The following is a 25780-nucleotide window of genomic DNA, read 5'->3' as shown; positions in this document are numbered from 1 at the left end:
GGCTTACCCATTGAAAACAAAACCACCGGCCTTCATATTGCCTTCCCTTTCACTTACTTCTCCATTCACGTCCCCTGCCAGGGCCAAATTTCTTGGAAGAATTGTGTGAATTTGCTTCCTTCATTTCCTCACCCTTGCCCCCTCCTCGGGCTCCTCCAGTCTGGCTTCTGCACCTGTGACCAAGTTGATATTGCTCTGGCCAAAGCTGATGGTTGTCTTCCTATCCTTCTGTTGCCACATTCGCCAGATATATTTAGCATTGTATCTTCCGTGACCTGTTTGATGTCCTCTCCTCTCTGGCTTGCCCTGCCCCTCTGCCTTTTTCTCCTCCTTGCCCTCTGCAGGTTCTTTCTGTCCATCTCTGAGCGCCATGCTTTGTATTCAGATGCCAGCTGGACATGCCCACTTGATATCTTGCTAGCGCCTCATAGCCAGCAGATTCCAAACTGATCCCAGTTACCCAAGCTTGAAACCTGTGATTTACTGCGCCTTTTCTTTCCTCATCTTCCAAGTCCACAAAGAAACAAAATCTGGTCAAAATTCCACATCTCAGCCATTCTCAAATCCATCTACTCTGTCTCCAGTGTGTCCTTCTTGGTTACCATCACCTTTGACCTAAGTTATTGCATTTTAGCATCCCACTCCCTGCTTATTGATGTTCTTCCCCAGTCCATTCTCCCGACTGCATTCAGAGTGGTGCTTCTGAAAAGCAGCCTCATCATGTCACTTCTCTTCTTAACTCTGACCCGATTTTGTGATATCCTGTACCCAACTTGATCAGGGCCCTATAGAATATGTGTCCTTGTAAACAAATCATCAAACACTAGGATTCACAGGGGGACGCAGAAGAGACTTACTTCCCCCTCCACACAGCAGAACCTAATGAAAATCCCGACTGGACATCACTCACCGCTGCCCTCCAAGGTTCCTGATCGGGGGCTTCATGTTCCTCCCACGCTCCCCCGCTCACCTGGTAATGCCTCCCAGCCCCATCCGCTCCTACCTGTAGTATTCCTACTGCATTTACCACCCCCGTATTCAGAGAGCTCAGCTCTTTGATGAATGTTCTGATCCTTGAGTTTCATCCCTGTCTTGTCTTAGTTTGGGTTTCCCTCAGGGCAGATTGTGAAAAGGATACAGTCTGGTGTGACTCCACTATGTAAGAACTGGGTGACCTCTCTGTGCCTCAATTTTCTCATCTTTAAAATTCCACTTTATAAGATTTAATTTCCACTTTATAGTGAAAATTAAATTAATTTGTGCATGGAGAGTGCTTTTAAAAGTCCATCTGAAGTGAGATAGTGGCATGGACATATATACACTACCAAATGTAAAGTAGATAGCTAGTGGGAAGCAGCCGCATAGCACAGGGAGATCAGCTCGGTGCTTTGTGACCACCTAGAGGGGTGCGATAGGGAGGGTGGGAGGGAGGGAGACGCAAGAGGGAAGAGATATGGGGATATATGTATATGTATAACTGATTCACTTCGTTATAAAGCAGAAACTAACACACCACTGTAAAGCAATTATACTCCAATAAAGATGTTTAAAAAATGTAAAAAAAAATGCCAAAACTCTATCTGACCCACAATAGTAGTCAATCAAGTTTGCAACAATGATAATAATGACTACTACTGTTACTAAAAATGTCACTTCATACAGGTTTCCATCCTCAACCTATCTAGACCAGATGGGAGCCCCCTCTTATGTGTACCAATAGCATCCTATGCCTCTTTTAAATCATAATTGCTAGCTTGGTGAAGGAAGGATGGTGGCATCCTGTTCACCATTCAGCGCTTAGCCCAGTGCCTGGTATTACAGTGTACGGTATGTACTGTGTGCTCAATAAATATTTTTTGAATAGAATTAATCAAATGACTTGTAAAAAGAGTATTCCAAATATTCTATACTTCTTACCTTTAATAAGCTGCCTTTAAAATACAAAGCATGCCTGTTGAAAAATAAAACATGACAAACAAAACATAACTGTGCTCCAGGGGTTTGTCTTTAAATCCAGCATCACCGAGTGAGCCCGGGCAAGCTCTCTGGGTGTCGGTGTCTCTGGAGCAGCTCTGCCTGAGAGCCTTTGTCCAGTTCCAGAATTATTCAATTCTCTGATAACAGGGCGCAGTAAGGATAGAGGACGTTTTTAGGACACTCAGGGTTTCCCTCATAGTTATGTTTTTTCCTGTTAGCTGGTGGGAAAATGTCATCTTGTTTCTTGGGCTTTGCAGGTTCTTTCCTAGTCCTGGGGAATTTTTCAAGCTGGCCATAATGAGAGGGTCTCAAAGAACCACAGAGAGGTCTGGTATGTTCTTTTCAAGTTAAACATAATGTTCCTTCTGATTTTCACTTGTGATTGTCTCTGTTTCTGAGCTGACTTCTATAATTGTATTTAAAGATGTATCAGAAATAAGGTCTATTTTATTTTGATGCCTGCACCCTTGACATCCTTTAAACTGTGTTTCCTGCCAAGTCAAAAGCCTTCTTCAGAACTACTAACTCTAATGACTTCTTTCTTTCTTTATTTTTTTCTCTTTTTTTTCCTTTAATGGTATGTGTACACACACACACACACACACACACATGTTATTAAATTGTGGTAGAATACATACAATGTAAAATTTACGATCTTAACCATTTTTAATAAGTGTAATGGCATTAAGTACATTCACATTATTGAACAGCCATCACCATCCTCCATCTCCAGAACCCTCTCATCTTGCAAAACTGAAACTACATTCCCATGAAACACCAACCCACCATTCTCCCTTCTCCTCAGCCCCTGGCAAGCACAGTTCTTTCTGTCTCTGGGAATTAGACTACTCCAGGAACCTCATAAGTAGACTCAGACAGTATTTGTCTTTTTGGGACTGGCTTATTTCACCTAGCATGATATCCTCAAGGTTCAACCATGTTGTACCACGTATCAGAATTTCCTTCCTTTTTAAGGCTGAGTAACATTCTGTTGCTTGTATAGACCACATTTTTGTTTATCCATTGATTGGATATTTGGGTTGCTTCCACCTTCTGGCTATTGTGAATAATGCTGCTATGAACATAGGTATACAAATAACTCTTTGAGACCCTTCTTTTAATTATTTTGGATCTAATGATTTCTTGAATCTTCTTTCTTGATGCTTTTGTTGTTTTCACGAACTCTTGCCTTCCTCTTTTGGCCATTTACCACCCCTCGCCCATCAATCTTCTTTGCCATTTTGCTTAATAACGAACGTCCTACTGTCAAGATTCTCGTGCTTCAGTGTGGCCCTCACAGGGCTGCTGCTATATGGAGAAAACAGTTTGGCAGCTAAGAAATATTATTTGTGCCCACCTCCTGGACACCCACCAATTCCTGCTATTTTCTGAAGACATACCAGTGGTTCCTAAATTTTAAAAAAAAGACACCTTAGTGACAGGGCAGATTTTTGTGGCTATTGACCATCTGTATTTTGAAATTTAACTGTTTAATAGTAGCATCTTCTTGATGTATCAGCCCTATAGTTGTGATATTGATATCTATCTATTTTTCCTCATGAAAACAATATATGACAATCATAGAAAACTTGTATAGAAAAAATGTTACACACAATAGCACTATCAAAAAGCAGCCACTGTTAACATCTTGATGCATATTCTTCTGGTCTTTTTAATGTGAATTTTTATCTATTTAAGATCATATTGTCTTGCACTTCTTTTTTGCACTTAAAGTGTAAGCATTCTCTTGTTAGGCCTTTGTAAATAGTTTAATTATTTTATATGACTGAGAGATATTTACAGAGTGTTCATTAGGTTAAATAACATTTTTCTAATTATAAAAATAATGTTTCTCATACAAAATGTCAGATATCTCAGTTTTGCAAAGAAGTAATGAAAATCTAAGTTTTCTGCCCACCCCTTCTTAAGCTTTTTAAATGTATCCTTTTCCAGTCTCTCTTTGAGATAAGCTTCTCTACACCCCCGCGCCCCCCACCGTTTGTCTGTCCCTCTCTCCACTGATATAATATTTATATACAATTTTATATCCAGCATTTTTACCTAACATTATATTTTGTGATTTCCAATGTCATTAAGTATTCTCCAAAAACCATGATTTAAACATACGAATTTGCTAATTTATTTAGTCACATGCTTTCCTCCAATTTTTGATGTTTAGGTTGTTTCCCATTTTATGTTATTGTAAGTTATTGTATGCGTGTCCTTGTATAGTTATCTTCCTGTGTATCTGTGATTGTTTCTTCAGGAGATATTTATAGACATGTTATCAGTCAAAACAGTTTGAGGGTTTGTAAAAAGATATTGCTGATTTCCTGAAACGATTGTCTCACCTCACTTCACCTGCTTTGCTCTTTTTGTTGTGCATTTTTGTGACTCTGATTGATGAAAAAAATCTTGGTGTTTGCTAGTGAAATTCAATACTTTTTTGTGTTAATTGACATTTTATATGTTGGGGTGAATTGTTTGTTAATATCTTTTACCTTTTACATTTATAATAATATAAAATATATTATTCTCTTGCAAGTATTTTTTTTTGTTTACCTTGCAGTTTTGTCTGCCGGTTTTGAAGCTACAGATTTTAATATTTTAATGTTGTCAGATGGAGTTGATTACCTTGCCTTTTGTTGCTTTTTCTCCATTGCTTTTGTAAAGCTAAGACTTCTTTTCCTATCTCAAATTCAGAAATATATTCTTCTAATTGTTTCTTTTTCTCCCCTTTTACATTTAACTCTTTAATCTCCACAAAATTAATTCTGATGAAGGTTATAAAGTGGGAGCTAATTTTATTTTTTCAAGAATATTATCTTGTTCTCATGTTTGTCCAAAATCCCAGTAAAATTGTGATGTGAACCGAAACAAGTGCTTTTTGTTATTTAAGTGCCTTGATTTTTCCCACTGAGAAAAATGAGGAGGCTGCGATATACCTGTGGACAGGATCAATAGCTTTACTTCTCAGCTCAGAACTTGCCATGTCTCTTTCCGGCTCAGGAAGCATGATGCTCCACACAGGTTGGTGGGGGACAGAGATGGCAGCGGTAATAAGGGATGGGGGCCCATGAGCTAGGGACTAAGTAGCCCAGAGTGAGCCTCTCGAAGTCTTGACCCCATTTCAGTTTTCCTCGACTAAGATAAGCTCCCAGGGCTCGGCTCATTGGAGGCTTACTTGAACCTCAGGTTATAGCTGTAAGGCAGCACGTGGTGAAAAAATAGTCCTAGCCTAGGAAAGTCAGAGAGCTTGGGTCCAGTTTCAGCTGTCAGTCAACTATCTGTATAACAGGAAAGTCTCTTAGCTTCTCTAATTTCCTGATTTATAGAATAAATCTGAGATTTAGTCTCAATAAGTTATGGTCTTGGCAAGTGGCAGAGCTAGGTTGTGCTATGACTTTGTTGGGGAACATTTCTTGGTAACTAGTTCATCTTTCCTTATTAATCCAGTCAGCCAGTATGATACCAAGTTTAGGAAGAATATCACAGTATCATGTAATACTCCACCTTGGGGGGTTTCTGCTTCTTACCATTCCTGACCGTTCCTAGTCTATTTCACGCTTCCCTTCTGAGAGTCTTCTGTCCTCCCTAATAATGTCTTCTCCAGCTACCTCTTGTGTTTAAGAATTTAAAAAGATGAGCTAGTAATCAGGAAACACTCAGAACTGATGTTTGTCACTGACCTTGCCCTGCCACTTGCCTGGGGTATAAATTTTTTTAAAAAGCTGAAATAAAGATATGAAAAGCATTTTGAAAAATGTGAAGCATTAGGTGATAAAAGTAATAGTTATGAGGTACAAATACCTGCTCTCAACCGTGTTAATTGTTTTTATTGGTATTAATAAATTATTATTTATTAACGAATTAATAATAGAAATTGCACTGAGAAGCAAAACAGTCACAGGCCAAACCTTTTGAATTTCAAATATGTTTATGTTAACATACTCTGTTTTAGACAACCAGCACAGAGACTATGGTCAAGTAGTGTTTTTATATGATGAAGTCATCTATTAGTCAATCCATTACACTTTTTAAGGTGTTTTAATGTTTATCTCCCACTTTTTGGTTTCCAGAGTAAAATAACCTCAGACGAAAATTTCTATGGTGTTGATGTTTTCCTCTTAAGAATGTATTTGCTGTAATAAAATACAGTAACCACTTGAAATCTATAAAACTTGTGTGAAGTCTGGATAAACCTAAACAGTTTTTTCTTTGTGCTCCAGGAGCACACAGCAGTATATATTAAATAAAGCACAAATATCTATACATAGCTGCAACTATGTTTCGTTTCATTACAATTATGTCTTGCCTGATCTTCAAATAACATGAAAAATCATCTTTAAAATAAACCTTGAATGGTTATGATCTTCGTAGAAACAGTTTCTTTATTAATTAAACTTTTGTTTTTCATAGTGCATTGCTTTGATCTCGTAATATTTTTTAAAACATCCTGAGGGTTTATTTTCAAGGTTTCCAAATGAATTTTTATTTCTTAAAAGCCGTAATATATTCATGGCTCAATGAATCCCAAAGACAGTATTTTTAAACTCCTGTTAAGTTTATTTTTCTTAGCATGCTAGTCTACTGCATAATTTTCTTTGCTCTATGGGTCACGTGATTCCTCCCGTCCATAACACACGCACTTAAAAATTTCACTTCCTGATTGAGCCATTAAGATTATGTAAAATGTAAATCAGTCTAAATACCTAAGAGCAGGAATTTAAAGGGAAAAATGCTGTTTTCTTTTTCTGTTTCATTATTGATGCCTAAAAAAATCGGAGTGTGTGTTTGCCTATTTGTATTTGGAAACTAGAGACTGTTAGGGTGGTTTTTTGTTTTTGTTTTTGTTTTTTCTTTTGTCCCTTCCCTTTCAGATTGCATCAGAGTTTGCTTTCAGTATAAAAATAAAGTACCAAGTAGATAGAACGTAGGAGTGGTGTAGTTGCAGGACTGAAATCAAAATGGTTCCGATTACTGAGAGAGCTGTTCATTTACTTATTCTTTTCATGATCTGAATGGAGAGTGCAGCATCTCTCAAAAGGTAACGATTTGATATTTCAGAGTTGTAAATGGCCATTTAGCCTTTCTGCTGCCTGATATAAATGAAAGTAATTTCTAGCAGTCTGGATGACACTTGGTTTATCATGAATCTAAAAATCCCTCACATTTTCTCAAAGCAATTTTGAAGTTGTCATAGTAACGGCATGATATTTGGAGGGTCTTTTTAGTAGTTCTTTAGCTAGAGTTAATTAATTTTATTAACCCTGGACGTTTTTCTTCTTATTCTTCTCTGACAAACAAGGGCCATAATTGCTCAAGTATGTATTTGGTGTTTTTTATTTCTTGGTGACTATAGTTTGAGGACTTGATGCACGTTGTTTCAGGAAAGGAACGAGAATGTTATCAATGGATTTCAGATAGTTTAAACTTGGGTTTTTAAATACTTCTCTGTAAAATTGCACTACCGTTGTAGGACCAGAATTTAGTTTTATTTAAAGAGATGGGTTATGGGAGATGTTTGCTCAAATTTTACTGTGACTTAACACAATTAAATTGTGTTGCAACTATCCTCTTTTTTTTAAATTTTTTTGTTTAATTCTGCTAGATCCAGAGTAAGAATTGAAGAACACAGAAGGAAAATGTCAGACTTACAGGAGAAAATTATTTCTTTAAAAATGCAGCAGTCAGATACAGTACCAAAATCGTGTTCCACAAAAGAAAAAGAAATGGATAAATCTGACTTTATCAAAATTGAAAATGCAACAACGGTGCTCTTTGAAACTCTAAAATACGCTAAAATAAATTATCCTCCAGGAAGGTTTGTGGGGATTTTTTTATTGGGAGAAAGTAGGTCAGGATCTTCTGTTAGTAAAGCTTTGTGGCAGAAATTCTTGCCAATATGGCGATCGGTGAGGAAAGAAGCCCCTCTCTTGGGCAAGGAGAGGGTCAGAAGAAAGAATGGTCTGTACTAGGTCTGGATGCTGGGACTTGAAAACGTATCAGATGTTGGATGCTGTTGTTTTCTTATAAAAGTGATCAGAGAGATGTGAGACTTACAAGAGGTATCATGTGAGTTCTGTGGGTTTAATGCTAACGCCAGTATCCCGAGTGTTGTGTGGAATATTTGTTCAACCAGAGGTGGTTCAAGACAGTCAGGGTAGCAGCATGTGCAGCCAACAGCAGCCAAGGTGCTAATACACGTCCAGTGATGTCAGGAGTTACGAGACAGCAGTTTCAAAACACTGCAGTAAACAAGGTCATAGTGTCCCGTTTTGCTGGAAGAAGGTTTGTTTCGATGAGCTGGACAGTACATGGATGAAGTAAGTTTTCAAAACAAACATCAAATTTATATGTTGGGTTTTTCTTCCTACTTTTTGGACTTAAAAAAAAATTAACCAGATGAGATCTAGTAAGGGTTACATTTTTAAGCAGAATTATACTTTTTTCCTGTTTTGTTTTGTTTTGTTAATTGATTCTCTGTAGTTTCCACAGAGGAAATGAAAATACTTCTGATCTAGGATTCTTAAATGCAGTTTTAGAGAGCAAGATATGACCCAGCACACAGCAAACGCCAGTCACCGTCACCAGTAAAACACTCCTTCTAATTTTGTACCTTTCGCACTTATTTAGACAGGCGTCTACGTTCGAGAAAGTTAATGGCGCAGAATGCTGCTGACTGCATGGTTCTCGTCTTAATACATTTTCCAGCCTTGAACCTGAGAATGCCGGAGGCTCCAGTCTCTGAATGCTCGTCTGAGCCGTTATCTGCTGGTGGCCTGGTTCCTGACCTAACAAGTGGGTGTCCCAGGCGTGCGTGTGGTAATAGCAGCAGTGGTGCCACGTGGCGCCCAGAGGTCGCCTTGGTCTGTCCTGGAGATTCCTGTTCCTCGGTGAAGCTTCTGAGCTGAACTGTGAACTTGGGGCATCCTGAGAAGCGCAGGCATTTTGGAGTCCCACAGCAAACCTGGATGTTAAGTGTAAACACAGCTTATAAAGTGAAAGCAGGGGCCTTGAGGAAGGGAATTACCCTCATCTCGTTCCTGACCTGCTTACTGTGCTGGAAAACAAAGTAAGTTTTGTTTGTTCTTAGTCAGTCTCTCTACATGTTTTTCTTGCTAACATTATTAAACACTCAGTATCTGGCAAATGCCAGGGTTTTTTTTTTCCTTTTCATTGGGAAGTAGGAGATGAAGTTTGTTAAATAGCTGATTGCTTCTTTTATCTTTTCTGCCTCTCTTCCTGTATCTAGTGTGCTGGCTGGCTTGTTAAGAGGTAAAAAGAGACAAATTTATCATCAATGAGAAAACAAAAAGTTCCCTTTTTTTCTCTTTTTAAATGGTTCAAGAACTTTGCCATTAATTAAATGACAGTGACACAGACCAGGCTTTTTACGAGGTACAGCCAGGAGCACATCTAGCAAAACAGCCCCAGTTCACTGCCCTTATTTCCATTGGGAAGCAGGAAGGGTGCATGTACAAGACAGGTATGAGGACGGGGGTGTCTGCACGTGGGAACTGCAGACACTAGGTGGGAATGGCTCTTGGATAAAAGGCTGTAATTTTAAAGCCTGTCAGGAAATGGAAAGGACCTGAAGAATACAAGTTATTTAATGATGTTGGGGAAAAAAATTAATATAAAAATGGGATAAAATGTGTAAAGTCCTAACCGAATTTTTCCTTCATGTTAGAAAGTTTCGTGCCTTGTAGATTTATAGAAAATATGTTTAATAACTTTAAAAAATAATAATTAAGAGGCTTCATCTCCTACACAGAAGATTCTGTGACATCAGCCTAATTCTGACACTTGGCCAGTCTTACATTTTTGTTTGTTTGTTTTTTATGCTGATCCTGTCTCCAAAGATGTTACATGGCTTGATAAATTTTTAATACAAAGTTCTGTGGTTTTGAAAATGCAAAACGAATAGAAATGCAGAGTGGTTTGTGATTTGTATTTAAAATGATCCTTCCTCATAAAATGGACTGCTTTTACCGGAGAATTTTCTTGACTTCTCTGAACTTAAACAGTGACACTTTGAAGGTAGAAGGGGCAGCATGTCTGTAGTGTGGCGTTGGAAAGCAGAAGTCAGGGGTCTTACTTCTAAATCTAGTGTGGAATACAGTGTGTGAATTTAAGTGTGGGCTTCTGTGCCGTGGGAGTTCCCATTTTATCCCAAAGTGGTGATGGTAGGACTTGAGGTGTCTGTATTTCATTTGAAACACTCCAGGCTCCCTATATGAATGTCTGTGAATTATTAATTCAGCAAACATCTTTAAATACCTTCTTTCTGAAGGTACTTTCAGTGTTGTGCTCAGAGCTATAGTTTTTCACAATTAAATTTACAGAGATTTGATTTATAAATCAAAGATTGAGAACAGTTTGAAACAAGGGTGAATGAGCAGAGCATTACCATCGAAACAGTTTGTTAAAGATGGTGCCAAGTGAGCAGGGCTGTCCCCTTCTGAGCTGCCCCTCCTAATTAAAGGGGAAGGTGGCTGCCATCTGTCTTCTTTCATTCAAGGCAGTAGGGGGTCTGGGGTGGAAGGAAGCAACCCCCCCTCTTATTTTTCTCCCACTCTTTTTTATAGTCGGCTTTCTCCCTAGTCAGTGACCCAGAAGGTCATTGATGATCTTTCTATCTCAGAATGAATAGTAACATAAGCATGCAAGGCACTTGCAAAAAAAAAAAAAAAAGTTTATAACATGAATTTATCCATTTAGAATTCTGCTTGAATTATGTCTGAGAGTATTGTAATCCCTTTGTTGGTGTCATTGCCCCTTTTGTCGCTGAGGGCACTACTGGCAGAAAAAGTGGGAGGTTCTACTTTTATTGATTTTGTTTTTTCATGAAAAATTGTTTACACTCCACCGGGCATAATGTAGAAGATGGCAGCCTGTAGCTGTCCAGTGAGGATGTACAGGAATATTACTCTTATCAAAACCAAGGACACCTGTTAATTATTATATATTATAGATATAATATATATATATATTTATTATATATATAATATATATATTATATATATATACCTATATATATATAATCTCAAGGGAAATTGTGGACAAAGAGGTTAACAGATCTCTAAGATACTCAGTGGTCTACTGGTCTACTGCAGCTTTTTTGGTCCAGTCATTGAAATAACTTACATTGATTATCCTTCAGTTAAGCAATAAGCCTTTTAAACCTTTTCTCATGAGAATAGGTTATTGGAGAGTGTAGTTGTAGTTTGGGGTCATGGCTTTAACTGCTTTTGAAACATAGAATATTCTAACAAAATAATTGAGCTTTCCTGCCTCGGTTTCCACACCTTTAAATGGAAGAAATATGTGCTGCTTTTAAAAATATTTAAGAGAATATGAAATAATACTTTCTGTCTTTGATAGAAAATTTATTATCACTGAAAAATTCTAAAATCTTTGGTTATTTTTGTTTTCAGTTTTCGTATACAAAAACTAGCAAAGTGCCAGTAGTTATCTAAAAGATTTGGTCCTTAACACACTCTGTTAAGCCTCCCCAAGCAGTAGATAATGGACTTCTCAGAATATGCTGATTTTTGGAACTCTGCGTGACGTGGAAATGTGTTTCTTAAACCCATAGCAATATGTTTGGAAAGCCCAAATGTCAGAGTCATTGTCTGTAATTTTATTTAGAGTATTTTTTCAAATTTGTCATCAACCTGTAATGAGGTTTCTTGGAAACTAAGATGTGCTTATGTTGTTGAATGTTGGGAAGAGCAGTCTGTAGATTCTGGAGACACTGACAACAGGTATGATTGGATGATACCTGAAAAGTAGCTCATTTCCTAATCACTGAAGGGTACACGGTGCTGAGTGGGCGGGTCTTTTTGGCTTTTTCATGTAATTTGGACATTGAACTAGATGCTTCCCTAACTATCTTTTTAAAGTTGTGATTTACACTAATTTGTTTTTACCCATCAGTATATATTTCAGGGCAACTAAATAAACGAATTAAATGAAGCACATGTATAAGGTGTGACTCTAAAGTAATGCAATTAATATTTTAGCAAAAGACACATAGACATGCAAATGGATATTGCCTTCTTAAAGTACTGTGTTAGCTGGGAAGAATTTAAACTTCTCCTACAGCGATGCCATCTTTGCCAAGGACACATTCAAAACTTTTTTTCACCGTTGCCTTAAAAGCCTCCCATCCTTTTTTATTATCCACAGTGATGGGAATTCTCTGGCCTTGGAGGGTAGGAAGGAACCAGTAGTTAGGTCTGATGAAAAGGTTTATGATCCAGTAACTGATTTGAATCATTGATTCATGTAAACATTTACTGAGCCATCGACTACATTCCAGCAGTCAGCACTGCAGATTCAGAAACGGGCATGTCAGGGGCCTGTCTCCAGGAGGACAGTTGAGTGGGATAAATGACATATAAAGAGGTAACATCACAGATTGACAAGTACTATAACAGAGATACACGTGGTGCATGGTGTTGCCAGAGCCCGGCAGGGTTGGAGGGGGGGAGTTAAAACTTGATGGAAAAATGAGGATTGTTGTGTACATGATTTATAAAGTGGCTTACATAATAGAATTTTGGAAATGAAAGCCCTGAAAAACAACTTCTACTTTAAGGATAAGGAGATGGGAATTTTATTTCTGAAATTCTTTAATTCTCAGCTAGTTGAAAGCCTTATGAGAAAAGGTGTTCATTCTGTAATAGACATCTTTTTTTTTTTTTTAAAGTTGTGGCTATATGAAAGGTGAGGTCTGAAAAAGATTTTGGACATTGTTAGAATAACTCTGTGTTCTCCAAAGGAGACTGTTTTTGAGGAATGATTCTTACTTACATGTTGAAATTGAGTACTTTTGACCCATTAAATATACCAAAGCATTACATGCCATATTGATTGCTGAGAGTAGCTGTCTAGCTTTCGGGAGACAGTGAACTTGAAACTGGCCTGCATCCTAAGTATATGGTGGCAGAGAAAAGGCTTCCTCAGGTCTTCTTTCGTGTTTTATTCCGCGGGGACAGAATTTCTGTCCCACAGCCAATAGGTGATCTCTCTGTGGATAAGTTCATTTAACAGTTATTTGTGGAGTGCCACTGTATGCCAGGCACTGTTCTAGGAGCTGAGCAGAAGCTTGATGATTGCAGCCCCCCAGGTGCTGGTACATCCGCAGCAGGACCCTGTGGGTGTGCACATTCAGCTGCTGTTTCCTGGGTGCCTTTCCTAAGCATGACAGTGTGGGCCCGGATGTCATGCTGCCTGCAGAGAGCTTGGAGCTAAGGTTCCGTGCACAGATAAACAGAGAAGAGAGATAAAATGTGTAAAAGAAAAGAGAGAAATCAAACACACTACACATTTGTAGAAGAGATTTTTCTCAGGCTGGGCCATCAAGAAATGCATCATGGATCGAAGAGGCTTTGGCCGGACAAAGAAAGGTGGTGTTGGACTTGAGGACTGCGAGGGTCTGAGTCCGAGGGCACATGAGCAGAGACATATAGAAAGGGATGGGAAGTACTGGTGCGCAGAGTGGGCAGTGACTAATGTGTCGTTGCTGGGCAACAGTGTGTGTATAAGTGACTAACGGGAACAGAAGACAGCAAAGGTCAGTTGAGGCTGACCCAGGAGGGCTGTGAAGGCTTATGACTAAACGATTTAGACTGGATACTAAGTCACGGGGACAGTTGAAGAATTTCGGTCAGGTGAATGACAATAGGATCTTCTGGAATCAGTGTGTGGGGTGGCCTGGACAGTGAGAAAACCATAGCCAGGGAAGCCCAGCAGAGCTGCTGTGATAGTCCAGGAGAGAGGTGCAGGGGGCCTAAGAGAGGGGGCACGACTGAAATGGGCCTGGATGAGAGGGGTTGCCTGGCGGGGAGGAGGATAGAAGCAGAATTACTCCAGATTTTTTTTTTTAAATATTCATTATTTATTTTCGCTGCACTAGGTCTTCGTTGTAGCATGCAGGTTCTTTAGTTGTGGCATGCACGTGGGCTCTAGTTCCCTGACCAGGGAGGAAACCCAGGCCCTGTGCGCTGGGAGTGCGGAACCTTAACCACTGGACCACCAGGGAAGCCCCTACTCCAGATTTTTGAACTCAGGTGCCATTTGTTATTTCTATGTCATTTGCCAGGCATTTCACATACATTATCTCATTCAACCTTAGACTAATCCTATGAGGTTGGTATTTTTGCCCTTATTTCAGAGATGAGAAAACTAAGGCTTGGAGAAAGATTTGTCTAAAGCTGCCCAGCTAATAGGATATAGAGCAGCATATTCCAGGCGTCCCTGATTTCCATACCTGTTCTCTTTCTACTGTACTAGGTTTTGAAGAGAGCAGATGTGAGAGAGAAGATGATCCCTATCCACTTTGTACATGTTCAGTTTAGATACTGGTAAGACATCCATCAGGCAACTGGAGTTGTGGAGCTGAATCTCAAGGACAAAGTTAAGAGGATTGGAGACAGGGATTTAAGAATCAGCTGCGTGCTCCTTTATTCAACACATACTTGTTGAGCGTCCTTATGGACGAGCACTGCGTGGCAGTGGGAATAGAGTGCTGAACGAGAGAGCCATAGTCTTACCCTACAGAACAGGCTGGCGAGGGAGACTCCATACTGTGGGGTGACTGTAATGTAGGGGCGGGGGGAGTGCAGATTTGCTACAGGAACACCGACCCGGGGCACCTAACCAAGTCTGGGGACCAGGAAGTCTCTGAAGGAAGCTATAGTCCTTAACATGACACTCGCATGATGAGTGCCAAGGTAAAAAGGAAGAAAAAGGCATATTCCGGGTAGGGGAACTAGAATGTACCAAGACCCCAGAGGCAAGAGAGAAGCATGATACATCTGAAGAACTGGAAATTATGTGGTGCTGAAACGGAGAAAACAGGAGATAAGGCCAGAGGGGTGGGTAGCAGCTAGATCAAGAAATGCCCCAGAAGCTGTATTAGGGGATCTGATCATCTCGTTAAGGACATGGGAAGTGTTCATGGGTTTCAAGCACTGGGGTGATGTGATTAGACTCATGTTTTAGAAGGACCATTCTGTCTGCTGGAGAATAGATTTTAGGGAAGCAAGTACCAGAAGCAAGAAAACTGGTCACGAGTTCATTGGAGAGAGGATTCTAGACGAGAGGTGAGGGTGATCCAGATAGAGAGACTCTGGTTGACGTTTAAGAATGGTAGACATATGGAATTTGCGGGGTTGTTGGATATGGGGGATAAGGGAGAGAGAAGGATAAAAGTTAACATGTAAGTTTCTAACTGGGCAGCTGGGTTGTTGCTGGTACTTTCCTAGGGGACACGGTGGAAGGATCAGATGTGGGGTTTAGGATTATTAGGTTTGGTTATCCTACGTAACCAACTGGTGTCCTAAATAATTAGTAAAGGGAGCTGAAGGAGAGGGGATCGTGGTCAGAGAGAGGGACATCAGCATGTACTAGTTCAGAAGTGAAGCAGTTCAACTGATAGTAAGAGAGCAAGGTCGTTGGAGTGGACAGGTCCAGAGGAGGGGAGAGCTGGCCGTGGGATATGGGGAGGTTAAGGAGCTAACAGACGCGTGCTGGACGGGTGTTCATGTGCAGGTTAAAGTCACACAGGTTGCTGGCGGGACTTGGAGGGGAGAGGGTCAGCGTGTAGGTCGGTCACTACCTGCTGCATAGGTTTGGAGGTTGGGCACTGAGGCGTGTGAGTTGAAAACGTGATTTCCACGGACTGCGTGCACAGCGTCAGAGCACGAAGAGGAGCATGAGGAGAGAGTGAATGGGCCCTAGGACTCACCTCTGGGGGCGGATAAGGGGTGGGAGGAGACCGCGGAGGAGCTTCCAAAGGGGAAAACGGGGAACTTCAGAGCCTTAGAAGGCCAGTGGATGTTGGTGCTGCGGAGAGGAACTGTTGAGAGGTGCCCCACTAACGCAGGGGTAAGGAGGGGGGGGACTGTGAGAGGCCTTCGGATTGCTGAGCCCAGAGTCACGAGTGCCTTTAAGGGAGAGGCTCATGGAGTGGTGGGGGCGGGGCATGCAAGATGTGGAGGAGTGAGTGGGAGTCAATGGGTACCGGCAGCAAACGTCACTTACACTTGCAACAAATTTTAGGTTGAAAGAAAAGACAGAGAATCTTCTGGTAGCTGGAGGGATAGAATCTATTATAGCATCTAATAGTCCTATTGTTTTATATCTTTTGACAGTCTTCTAGTATTCTCTGCTGTGTGTCTTTGGTCAAATTATTTACCCTTTCCCTGCTTCATGTGTAAAATGAGTACCTGCCTCGTGGGGTTGTTGTGAGGATTAAATGAGCTGCAAAGTAGTGCCTTGCACATAGTAAGTGCCATATAAATGGTGGTTAATAAAAGCAAAGTAGGAAGCATGTATATCAACCGTCACATTTTGGGCACTTTTCCCTGAGTGTTCACAATAATTCTGTAGTGTAAGTGGCAGTGACCTCATTCTACAAACAAAACAGAGGCCTGGAGAGTTTTAAGGAACTTATTCTAGGTCATGCTGCTGATGAGTGGTAGAATAGAGAGACAGGGCTCCTTTGACCTGACCGAAAGTTGATTGTCCTCCCACTGGATCATGCTTGTGTGTGCCCTCGGGCTGTTGCAGAAAGAAAGTTGGACTTGGAGCCTTCCTCGGCCAGAAGCTGGGGAGCAGTTTTACATGGGGTGTGCACTGTGCACTCTGCATGTCCCCCACCCTGTTCGTTTCACTCATTTGTCTTATCTGTCTGGCCCTTATAGGTACTGAGTTTGCAGCCCTTGTTCTAAAGGCTTGTCCTTTCTGTGGACTGGAGTACATTCTCCTGACTCTTCCTACTTAACTATTCAGATACCATCTTCTATGTCTGCTTTCAAGGTTTTTCTTCAGCCTTAGAATTCATTTCTAAAGAAATGGGTGCCTCATCTGAATTTCTTGCCTCTAATCTGGTCTCAGAAAGTGAAGTTGCTGTGCATTCTTAGAGGCTTTTCCTGCAGCAAAGAATCATCTGAACACCATCTCTTCTGAAAGGATAGTGTGATAGTTGATTTTATGTGTCAACTTGGCTAGGTCACAGTACCCAGGTATTTGGTGAAACACCAGTCAAGAAGGTGTATAAAAATACCTGTTGAAGGTATTTTTAGCTGAGATCAACATTTAAATCAGGGATGTTGAGTAAAGCAAATTACCCTCCATAAGGTATGTGGGCCTCATTCAATCCATTGACGGCCTTAAGAGGAAAAGATTGTTGTCCCCCAGGGATGAAGGAATTCTGCCTCCAGACTGCCTGCCGGCTTGAGACCACAGCATCATCTCTTCCCTGGGTCACCAGCCTGCCCTGCAGATTTCGGATTTGTCAAACCCCACTGGAATTGGCCTAAGCAATTCCTTAAAATTCCATCTCTTGATCTCTGTCTCTTTCTCCTCCGCCCCCTCCACACCACATCTTATAGGCTCTCTTTCTCTGGAAAACTCTGACTGATATAGACAGGAAGATACAGAAATTTAAACTGTTCAGCTGCTGTTGCTATTAGCAAAAAACGGCATCAGGCCCCTCTAGGCATTCCTGGTGGAGATGTATATTGCTTGTCGTGTAGATGAGGAGCGTGAATTACAGAAGGGATGTGGTGCACCCAGTGTGATGCAGAAAGAAGATGTGTGAGCCAAGGAGAGGACTCCCGACTCCTCGGGTGTGGTTCGGTTGCTCTCTTGCTGTTGGGCTGTCACATGCTTATTAGCAGCATAATAAAGTTACTGGGTTTGCCAGGCATAATTATTGCTAACATTTATAGACTATTTTTCTAGGGCTCAGGTCTATCATAATTGCTTCAATTGCTTCACAGATGTTAGCGATTTTAATTCTTACAACTACCCAATGAGATGGGGACTGATATTAACCCCCCGTTACCGATTTTAAACACCGAGCCCCAGTGAGCAGCATGGTCATTGCTGCACAGCAGGTGAGTGAGAGAGCCAGGCGTGGGGCCCAGGCAGCCTGGCTCCAGAGGCTGTGCTCCTAACCCTTCTGCTCTACTGCTTCTCAGTCTAAGATGTCCTGAATATAGCCTCTCATCTGTCCCTTTGGAGCCATCATCTGGAACCTTCATCATGGTTAGTGGTGCTTTGATAGGGCTTGTTTTAAAAGAGAAATGCTCTAATTGATTTTTCAAGAGGCCTTCCAGTGATACTCTCTTGCTACCTCCTTGAGAAACAGAAAACATTCCCATTACGGCAACAGTATGGGGTATATTATTTCTGGGGTATATTTTTAGCGACTAAACTTTCCTGTCTAGCTCAGTGACACTGTTGGCTACCTGATTTGCCAAAAGTCATACAGAAATGTGATCAAGTGGTGATGTGGCTTAGTTCCTTGTCCAACAATTTGGGGTGTGTTCTGGGGAAGAAGATGGCAAACTTCTTTGTGTGTGTCCTTCAGTTCTCTGAGGAAGTAACCCTCGTAACTGTCATTTATGGGGCCTTTAGTGTGCCAGGGACTGTTCTAGGTGCTTTACAAACATGATCTCCTGGAATCTTCTCAACATTATCATCCCATTTTACATATAGAGAAAGCAATAATGAGGGAGTTAAACAGGGCAGGATTTAAACCTCATCTAATGCCCCCAGCCCCCAGTGTTCTCAGTCACTCTGCTGCACCTCTGCCGCCAGCTCCCTGCTATCCATGAGGGCAGGAACATTTTTTTTCACTGAGTTCATTATCATATTTCTGCATCTACCAAGTGCAGTGCCTGACACGTAGTAGGTTCTTATACATGTATGTTGAGTGACGGACTCACTCTGTTCTCTGAGATCACTCCCAAATAGCCATGGGGATGGGGAGAGAGGGTATTACAGACGCATGTGGATTTAGCCCTTGGGCACCTATTTGAGGATGTTTTCTCCTCAAGATGAGCCTATCAGCCTGGGCTTCAGTCAGTGCTACATGGCTCTGTCAGTAACACTCCTTCCCAAAAGAAATCTGCATGATACTGTGTACATCCCTGTCATTAGCATTCAGGACCGACTTTTCATAGCTGGTATGCCACACTGGTCTAGGGCAACATCTAAGGAATTCTGGTGCTTTTAAGGAATCATCAATAATGTATTTTTAAAACATTCCTTAAACTCTCTGTTTCTTTAATTATTCCAGGTTCCTCTTTGTCTCTCTTTCTGTCTGTGTCTTTCTCTCATGCTTTCTTGGTCTTGCACACATGCATACACACACCCCTTAGTTTGTCACCTACCTATCTCACAGACATATATATCTCCTTTCTTTTTTAGTGAAATACGTGGTATACTTGGAAAAACCACTTTGTAAACTGAAACTGTATGATTTATATTTATATTTTGTCTCCTTTTTTTTCTCAAAATTCCTTTCCTTTGCTTCTCATAAATGAAAACTAGATACTGTATTCAGTAGCATTTATACAAGCTTATTTTTCCTCTTGGAAATAGTAAGTTATGATGATGTTGACTGAAAAATTACTGTTAATGTAAGAAGCCTTAGAATTTACATCCAACTCAAGGCCATGCAAAAATGCAGATTCACTCAGTAAACACTCACTGACAGCCTGCTTTGTGCCAGACTTCACCTCTTCTTGGCTTTGGAAAGCTTCAAAGTGGGGCAGTTTATGTTTGGGAATGACCAGTTAAAATAGCAAGACAGATAGGCAAGAATCTAACTTTCAGAAATTTAAATGGCGGGGGGGCACGGAAGCATGCATCAAAACAGATCACAATCTTATCTTATTGGAGCTCCAAAATTAATAAGTACATTTGAAAGATGTACTCTGTCAACCTTCTTAACAGAATTTTTGCTGGCACTCCTCTTTTTGAATCTCTGTTCTGAATCGTTTATTCTTTTTTTTAGTAAGGAGGAAGAAGAAGTTCTCCTTAAGAATTCATTAGAAATTAACATTAATCTCAGCATTTAGTGTTCTTCAGAATATGATGATAAAGACTGATTTGAAAGGGCAGTGCTTAGTTTGATCAGCCATGGAAAAGGAGGACAGACCATGGTCCTGGCCAGCGCATCTTCGCCATGATGGAAAAATGGTGTTGCTTTAATTGTAATTCTTTAATTCCCTTCCTTGCCAAGCCCACTGGCTTCTGTTATAACACGTGGCGACTTCTCCCTTGGAGACTGACTCAGTCCAAGTTGCCATAATATTCAGGACCAGTTACAAAGACATTTCTTCCCCTAAACCCATGCCAAATCTAAATCAAACTGTCTTCTCCTCCCTGGCCATTCAGATAGATCCAGTTCCTATTTGAAAAGCACAAGAAATGCACAGGCCTCTTTTTGTTTCATTGCCTGTTCAAACAGATAAATAAACAAGGCACATCATGCCTAGTGCTTCTTTGAGCTTGGTCACTTCCTTCTAAAATAGACTCTGATGCTGTGTTTGTTTTAAGAATTGCAACTTAGATGCTCTAGAAAAAAGAAAGCATATGTTTTAAGTCTGTCTACAATAAACTGCCGCTATCAGTGCTGATGGGGGAGAGAAGGGTAACTCCAAAATCATGGGCCTTCACCAGGTGAGGTGCTGAGCTTCTCCTGGACAAGCCTCAAGAGACCCAAGCCCGGGCAGGAGAGGGAGATGTTCTCATCCTTAGCAGCCTTGGATCGTCCACCTGCTAAACAGGGAACACGAAACAAGTAATATCAATCAATCAATCCATTTTGTTTTTAAGAAAGAAAGCCCAGCGAAATAGAAAAAAGATCCCCGATAAATAAATTTTTTCTGACCTCTAAACCTAGTCATTTTTTCCCTTGGCATTTGATCCATGTATTACCTATGTGTTTTATTCATCCTTGTAAAAATAATTATATTCCATAACCCAACTTTATTAGTATACATTAATTTCTTCATATTTTTGGCAAGATTTACTCTCCTTCACTGCTTAGTTTGTTTTAAAGTATAACTTTCAACACAGTTCATTTTTACGGGTTGTATTTCTGTCTTTTTAATTTGTTGATTATTTGATATATACAAAAGATTATGCATAACATACAAGTAAGCTCTAAAGCACAGTTTTAAAAAATGTACTCTAGTGACCCACCACCTACTTTAAGAACTGGAACATTACAGATGCTTCTGGATCCCTCTGTGAACTTTCTTCCCACTATTCTCCAGCTTCCTTGCAATTCTGAAATTTGTGTTTTTAATTCTCTCGATTTATTTTAAACAAACATATAAACTTTATCACACAAATGTGCGTTGCTAAAGGTATTTTGAGATACGTAAAAAATGGTGTCACACCATGTGTAGTTTTTCGTAGCTTATGTTTTTCCCCCATATTATGTTTATAAAAGTCACCCATGTTGTTGGGAGTATAGCTGCAGTTCCTTTGTATACATTGCTGCAGTGTTCCAGAGGTGTGAATGTATCACAGTTTACCCATTATCTTGTTTATGGGGAGAGGGGAGAAAAAGAAGGAGGTTCTGTTTTAGTCATGTTGACTTTGAGATGCCTATTGCAATTCCAGTGGAGATGTTGAGTTGGCAAGTGGATATTCAAGTTTGTATTTCAGGGGAGAGGTCTCAGATGGAGATACCAGCGTGCAGATGGCCTCTAAAGCATTATTTCTCCAGCCGTTTCTGGAATGCTATTTAACCTATTGATTGAGATTTTTAATCTTTTTGCCTCTGGTCTTTCCAGTCTGCCTGGTCACTTTGCTGAAGTGTGACTTGTAAAAGAATAAATGAGGAGAATATGAGCCTCAAAGAAAACAGGGGAAAGTGTCTTGCAAACTCTAAAGGGGTGTAGAAGGTTAGGTATTTTATTATTACCTCTCTCATGGAGTTTCATTCATTCCAACTGGAACTCTATATAAATTTGCTTTGGAAACTGAAAAAATATATACTTAATAAATTATTACATTTGATTTTAATACCTTGTTAACTTTTAGCTAATAGCTAATGTTCACCTAGTGTTTACTTTACAAGAATTAACACATCTAATCCTCACAACAGCCTGTGACAGGTAGATGGTATTTATTCATATCTTACAGACGAGAAAGCTAAAGCTCGAAAATGGTAGACTCAGGATTCGAATCCACAGAGTTGGCTCCTAAAAGCTGTGCTCTTACCTAATATGTGGGACTGCCCCTCTTTTCAAGGACAGGTTTCAACCAGTTCCTTCAGCTTCAAGCTTTCACAAATTTTATGGTCACATTTCAGCGTGGCCACCTTGAGCCAGCTACAAAACAGCACTCAAGGCCCTGGGCCCTGGCAAAGGGCCTCGTCTGCACTGACTTAGTTGCGCCACTGGACCAGCCTCAGACCTCACAGGCTACTGCCCACCTGCCAAGTGTCCACTCTGTGCCCGTTTAAAATGATGCACTTGATTTAAGTTCCCTGCCTGAAGCCACCCAGTGAGTGAATCAGTAGTGGGCCAGGGACTAAGATCCAGGTCTCCTGCCTTTCAGGCACTGCATTTGTTCTGTGTTAATAAACCGTATTTCTCCAGGGCATCTGGCAGAAATTTGAAAGTGCTTAATTTTACTGCAGTAAATACTGAGAATTCTTTTTAAAGCATAGAAACCAAGCCCCAGGCAGGGAAAACATAATTTGCTCTCAGGGCCTTTGACAAACTCACCTTGGCACTGGGATTAGATCATAGATCGCTGGCCTTGATTCCGTCTCCCAGTGGAGCTGGCTGAAGGGGTCAGGACCTCTGCTGTGGCCACAAGGCGGCAGTTGGACCTAGAAATACTCTTGCAAATGAAGCTGGAACGCATGACGTCCTACCCACAGAATCAGCATGTCACAGCTGCTTGCCATCGGGGGTGTGATGAGAAGGTTACATTCCTGGGACATTGGTGATACAGGTCAGGACCCAGGTGAATTAGCCCAGCAGTCAGAACTGACACCTTTCTGACTTTCTTGCTCTGTGGTGGGTGCCGTGCAGTTAACTTCCTATGGTTGTGAACGTGCCATATTTTCTAAACCCTAGTCCGTCAGGAAGAAATTATAGACATCCAGAAGGGAGAAAAAAATCTGAATCATAAAGTACTTGAGTGCAGAGTGTACAGGGAGTGATTTTTTTATTTTGTCATCAGAAGAATGCTAGATGTATTGTAGACCCTCAACCAATAACACTTGTGATAAATTGATAGAGAAAAACTGAGAAAGGATTGAGCAAGATGAAAGCTGACTTGCCAAGGCTGGTCTGGCTGTGTTCAGATGGGAGCTGGGGTTGAATGTAGTTTGCGCAGGAGACCCACAGCGTTAAGGTGCCACAAGGGCGTGCGTTATTTCTTTTAATTCTCGTAATTCCCACGGCAGCCACAGATGATGGGAGTCGAGGTTCGTCTCTGCCCTGACAGAAGGGCTTTAGGCATTTGTGGCAAAAACGGACCTGATTAGGTCTGCGCTTGGCTCAGCAGGTTAACTTTCCTGTCGGTAACTGTTCCTAGACAAGATGCTTCCAAACTATGATGATCGGTTTGGGCTTGTGTGTGTTCACACTTTCTCTGTGGTGCAGATGATTTTGTTGCCACTTCCTGCGGCCCTGCGGGTTCAGAGCCTGAGCAGTGAGCAGCCTGGCGGCCCGCTGAGGCAGCAGACGCAGCCTTTAAGACGTGGGGCTGCGTCCTGACGGGCTGTGTAAACTCAGGCGAGCCCTCCTCAGTCCCGTGTTGATGACAGTGCCCATCATACCCTCCTGGGATACGCTGCGTGAGGAAAGGACTCCTCGGATGCTGCCCCTGGAGCCAGGTGATGGGAGGGATCTCGAGCATCCTCTTAGTGACACTACCTGCCTTCCTAGCCGTCAGGTCTGATGTCGTCCTCTGCCCCCAGTGACCCTGCTTATTATTGGTAAATGATTTCCTCGTTGAGAGGCATCCTCTGCCAGAAGCTACATTTCTATGTAGGTGGTAAAAATGAGAAGAGTTGCTTGAGAACTAGTTCTGCCTTCACCTAGCTGTATCCAAAGTTAAAGTCGGGCTTCGGGTTTCCAAGAGATGTTGAATGAATAAAAAGGGCGGAAATACTGGACCTTGGTCACAGTTCTTAAACCGTTCACTTAAGAAACATAGCTCTGTATTTACACACAGATAACCTGAAAAGTCAGTGAGCAGAACTACCTGCTGTAGTGGCTGTCGTACAGATAAAACACGAAAGATCTAGGAGCTAATTATTCCTCATTTTTGTGCCTCCGTGTCACATACATAATAATTTTAATTTCATGCTAAAAGAGCACTTGGGGTTATTAGGTGATTTGATGAGGTAATAGTTATAAAGAATTTTAAATTCTGTAAATGAAAAATCTGATGAAATTGTAAACGTACGCCGTGTCTCTGCTGAAACCAGCGTAGCTGCTGTTGCACCTGCTGTCTTCCTTTCCTTCCCTCCCTCCCTTCCTCCTCTTACTACTTCTTTCTCCTTCCCTCCCCACCTCTTCCCCACCCTCCTTCCATCCATCCCATGGTGTTTATATAAGGATAACACAGACGCTAATCCTGCCTTCATGGAATTTACAGACTAGTGGAAGAAGCAGGCAGTGTACAAATGCACAAAGGCAACTGCAGGTTATGATGTGCTATGAAGAAAAGAAGCACGTACAGTAAGGGTGTCAATAAAACCTTGTGTTCGCCTCTCTGTGTACATATTAGAAATGAAGGAGAGTGACAGAGCTGTTCTGTTGTCACCTATTGGAGGGTAGATTTATAAGCATAAAGGCTGGTTTTAGAGACTTCCCTGGCGGTCCAGTGGTTAAGACTCCGTGCTTCCACTGCAGGGGGCACAGGTTCCATCCCCAGTTGGGGAAGATCCCACATGCCACAAGGCATGGCCAAAAAAAGGGGGGGGCCTGGTTTTATAAAGCTACCTACTGCGGAATCACTCTTGGAGATTAGTATTATGAGTTTGTTTCCACGTAGGTCCCACGTGTGCATTATAGGGTTGGATGATGACTGTTGGTAGAGTTGTAATAACCTGGAGGAGAAGCTTTTATTTTATTTTATCTGTTACAAATAAGTTTACAGCAAGGCTGTACATATTCTCTGCCACTCTCAGAGGAATTTGGAAAGGGAGAGCTCATTTCTGTGGTGTTTACGATAGCTGTCTGTTCCTAAAGAAGATTTCATGGAAAATTCCCATCAGTGTCCTTAGACTGAAATCAGGGATCGGGTCTGCTGTTCATGTAAGACTCCGTGGGCAAGAGAGTGTGGAGGGAAAGCCACCGCCCCACCGACGGTGGCCACCCTGGCCGGCAGGTCGGCCAGCTCAGGCTTAACTTCTGAAGGTGGATACCTCTGCACGTGTGCTGGGAGCTGCTGGGATCACTGCACTTCGTACTTCCTGTCACCTGAAGAGAGGGCTCTGGAGCTCGGGTCCTTCCCAAGTCTCACCACTAAAGCGAGCAAAGACAGTGCCTTCAGTTCAGGTAACATGTCCAGGGTTTAAATTCTCACAATCCAGCTTTGAGTCCCCTCGGGACAGACCTTGTCTCTTCTTCTTTGGCCCTCTGACTAAAAGCAGCCAGGATTTTTAAACCGACTGACCTTTAAAGATTTCCGAACAGAGGAGAAAATTAGAGCAGAAACCTATTAAAGCTGAAGGTTATCTGTAAAATTACCTTTTCTCATTAGGAGTAGAATACTAGATCATTGAAAGTTTGTTCATGTTTGTGATTGATTGTATATTTAAATAATTTAAAAATCAGTACCTCATTTTAATGTTGAGTTCACTTCATGTCCATATCACCACCATCATTTCCATGAGGTTCTAGGTCTTTTGTAAACAAATTAAACACAGTACTTTCTTTATGACATGAATTAAATCTAGATCCCAATGATATTTGGCACCTTCTAAATACCCAGATGGGCACAGCGTTTGCCTTGA

At 41.2% G+C, this 25780-nt stretch overlaps 1 protein-coding gene across 5 annotated transcripts in view; it reads left to right on the top strand.

The window, feature by feature from the left end:
- Positions 1-25780, top strand: part of LOC309810579 (uncharacterized protein) — a 200182-nt gene that overhangs the window by 133613 nt on the left and 40789 nt on the right. For 4 of the 5 annotated variants that reach the window (XR_014295024.1, XR_014295025.1, XR_014295026.1 and 1 more), the window contains 2 exons: positions 2235-2308; positions 8614-9052. Coding sequence is in view for 1 of the 5 variants with exons in the window: in XM_082632689.1 (XP_082488815.1) it covers positions 2235-2308; positions 8614-8891 (352 nt within the window). In the remaining 4 variants the exon portion in view is untranslated. The remainder of the gene's footprint in view (positions 1-2234; positions 2309-8613; positions 9053-25780) is intronic. The other variant, XR_014295023.1, reaches the window with a different exon arrangement.

This window comes from Mesoplodon mirus (assembly GCF_964341445.2).
Source record: "Mesoplodon mirus genome assembly, chromosome: 9".
Taxonomy (NCBI): Eukaryota; Metazoa; Chordata; class Mammalia; order Artiodactyla; family Ziphiidae; genus Mesoplodon; species Mesoplodon mirus.
This window is presented reverse-complemented; position numbering and strand designations above follow the sequence as displayed.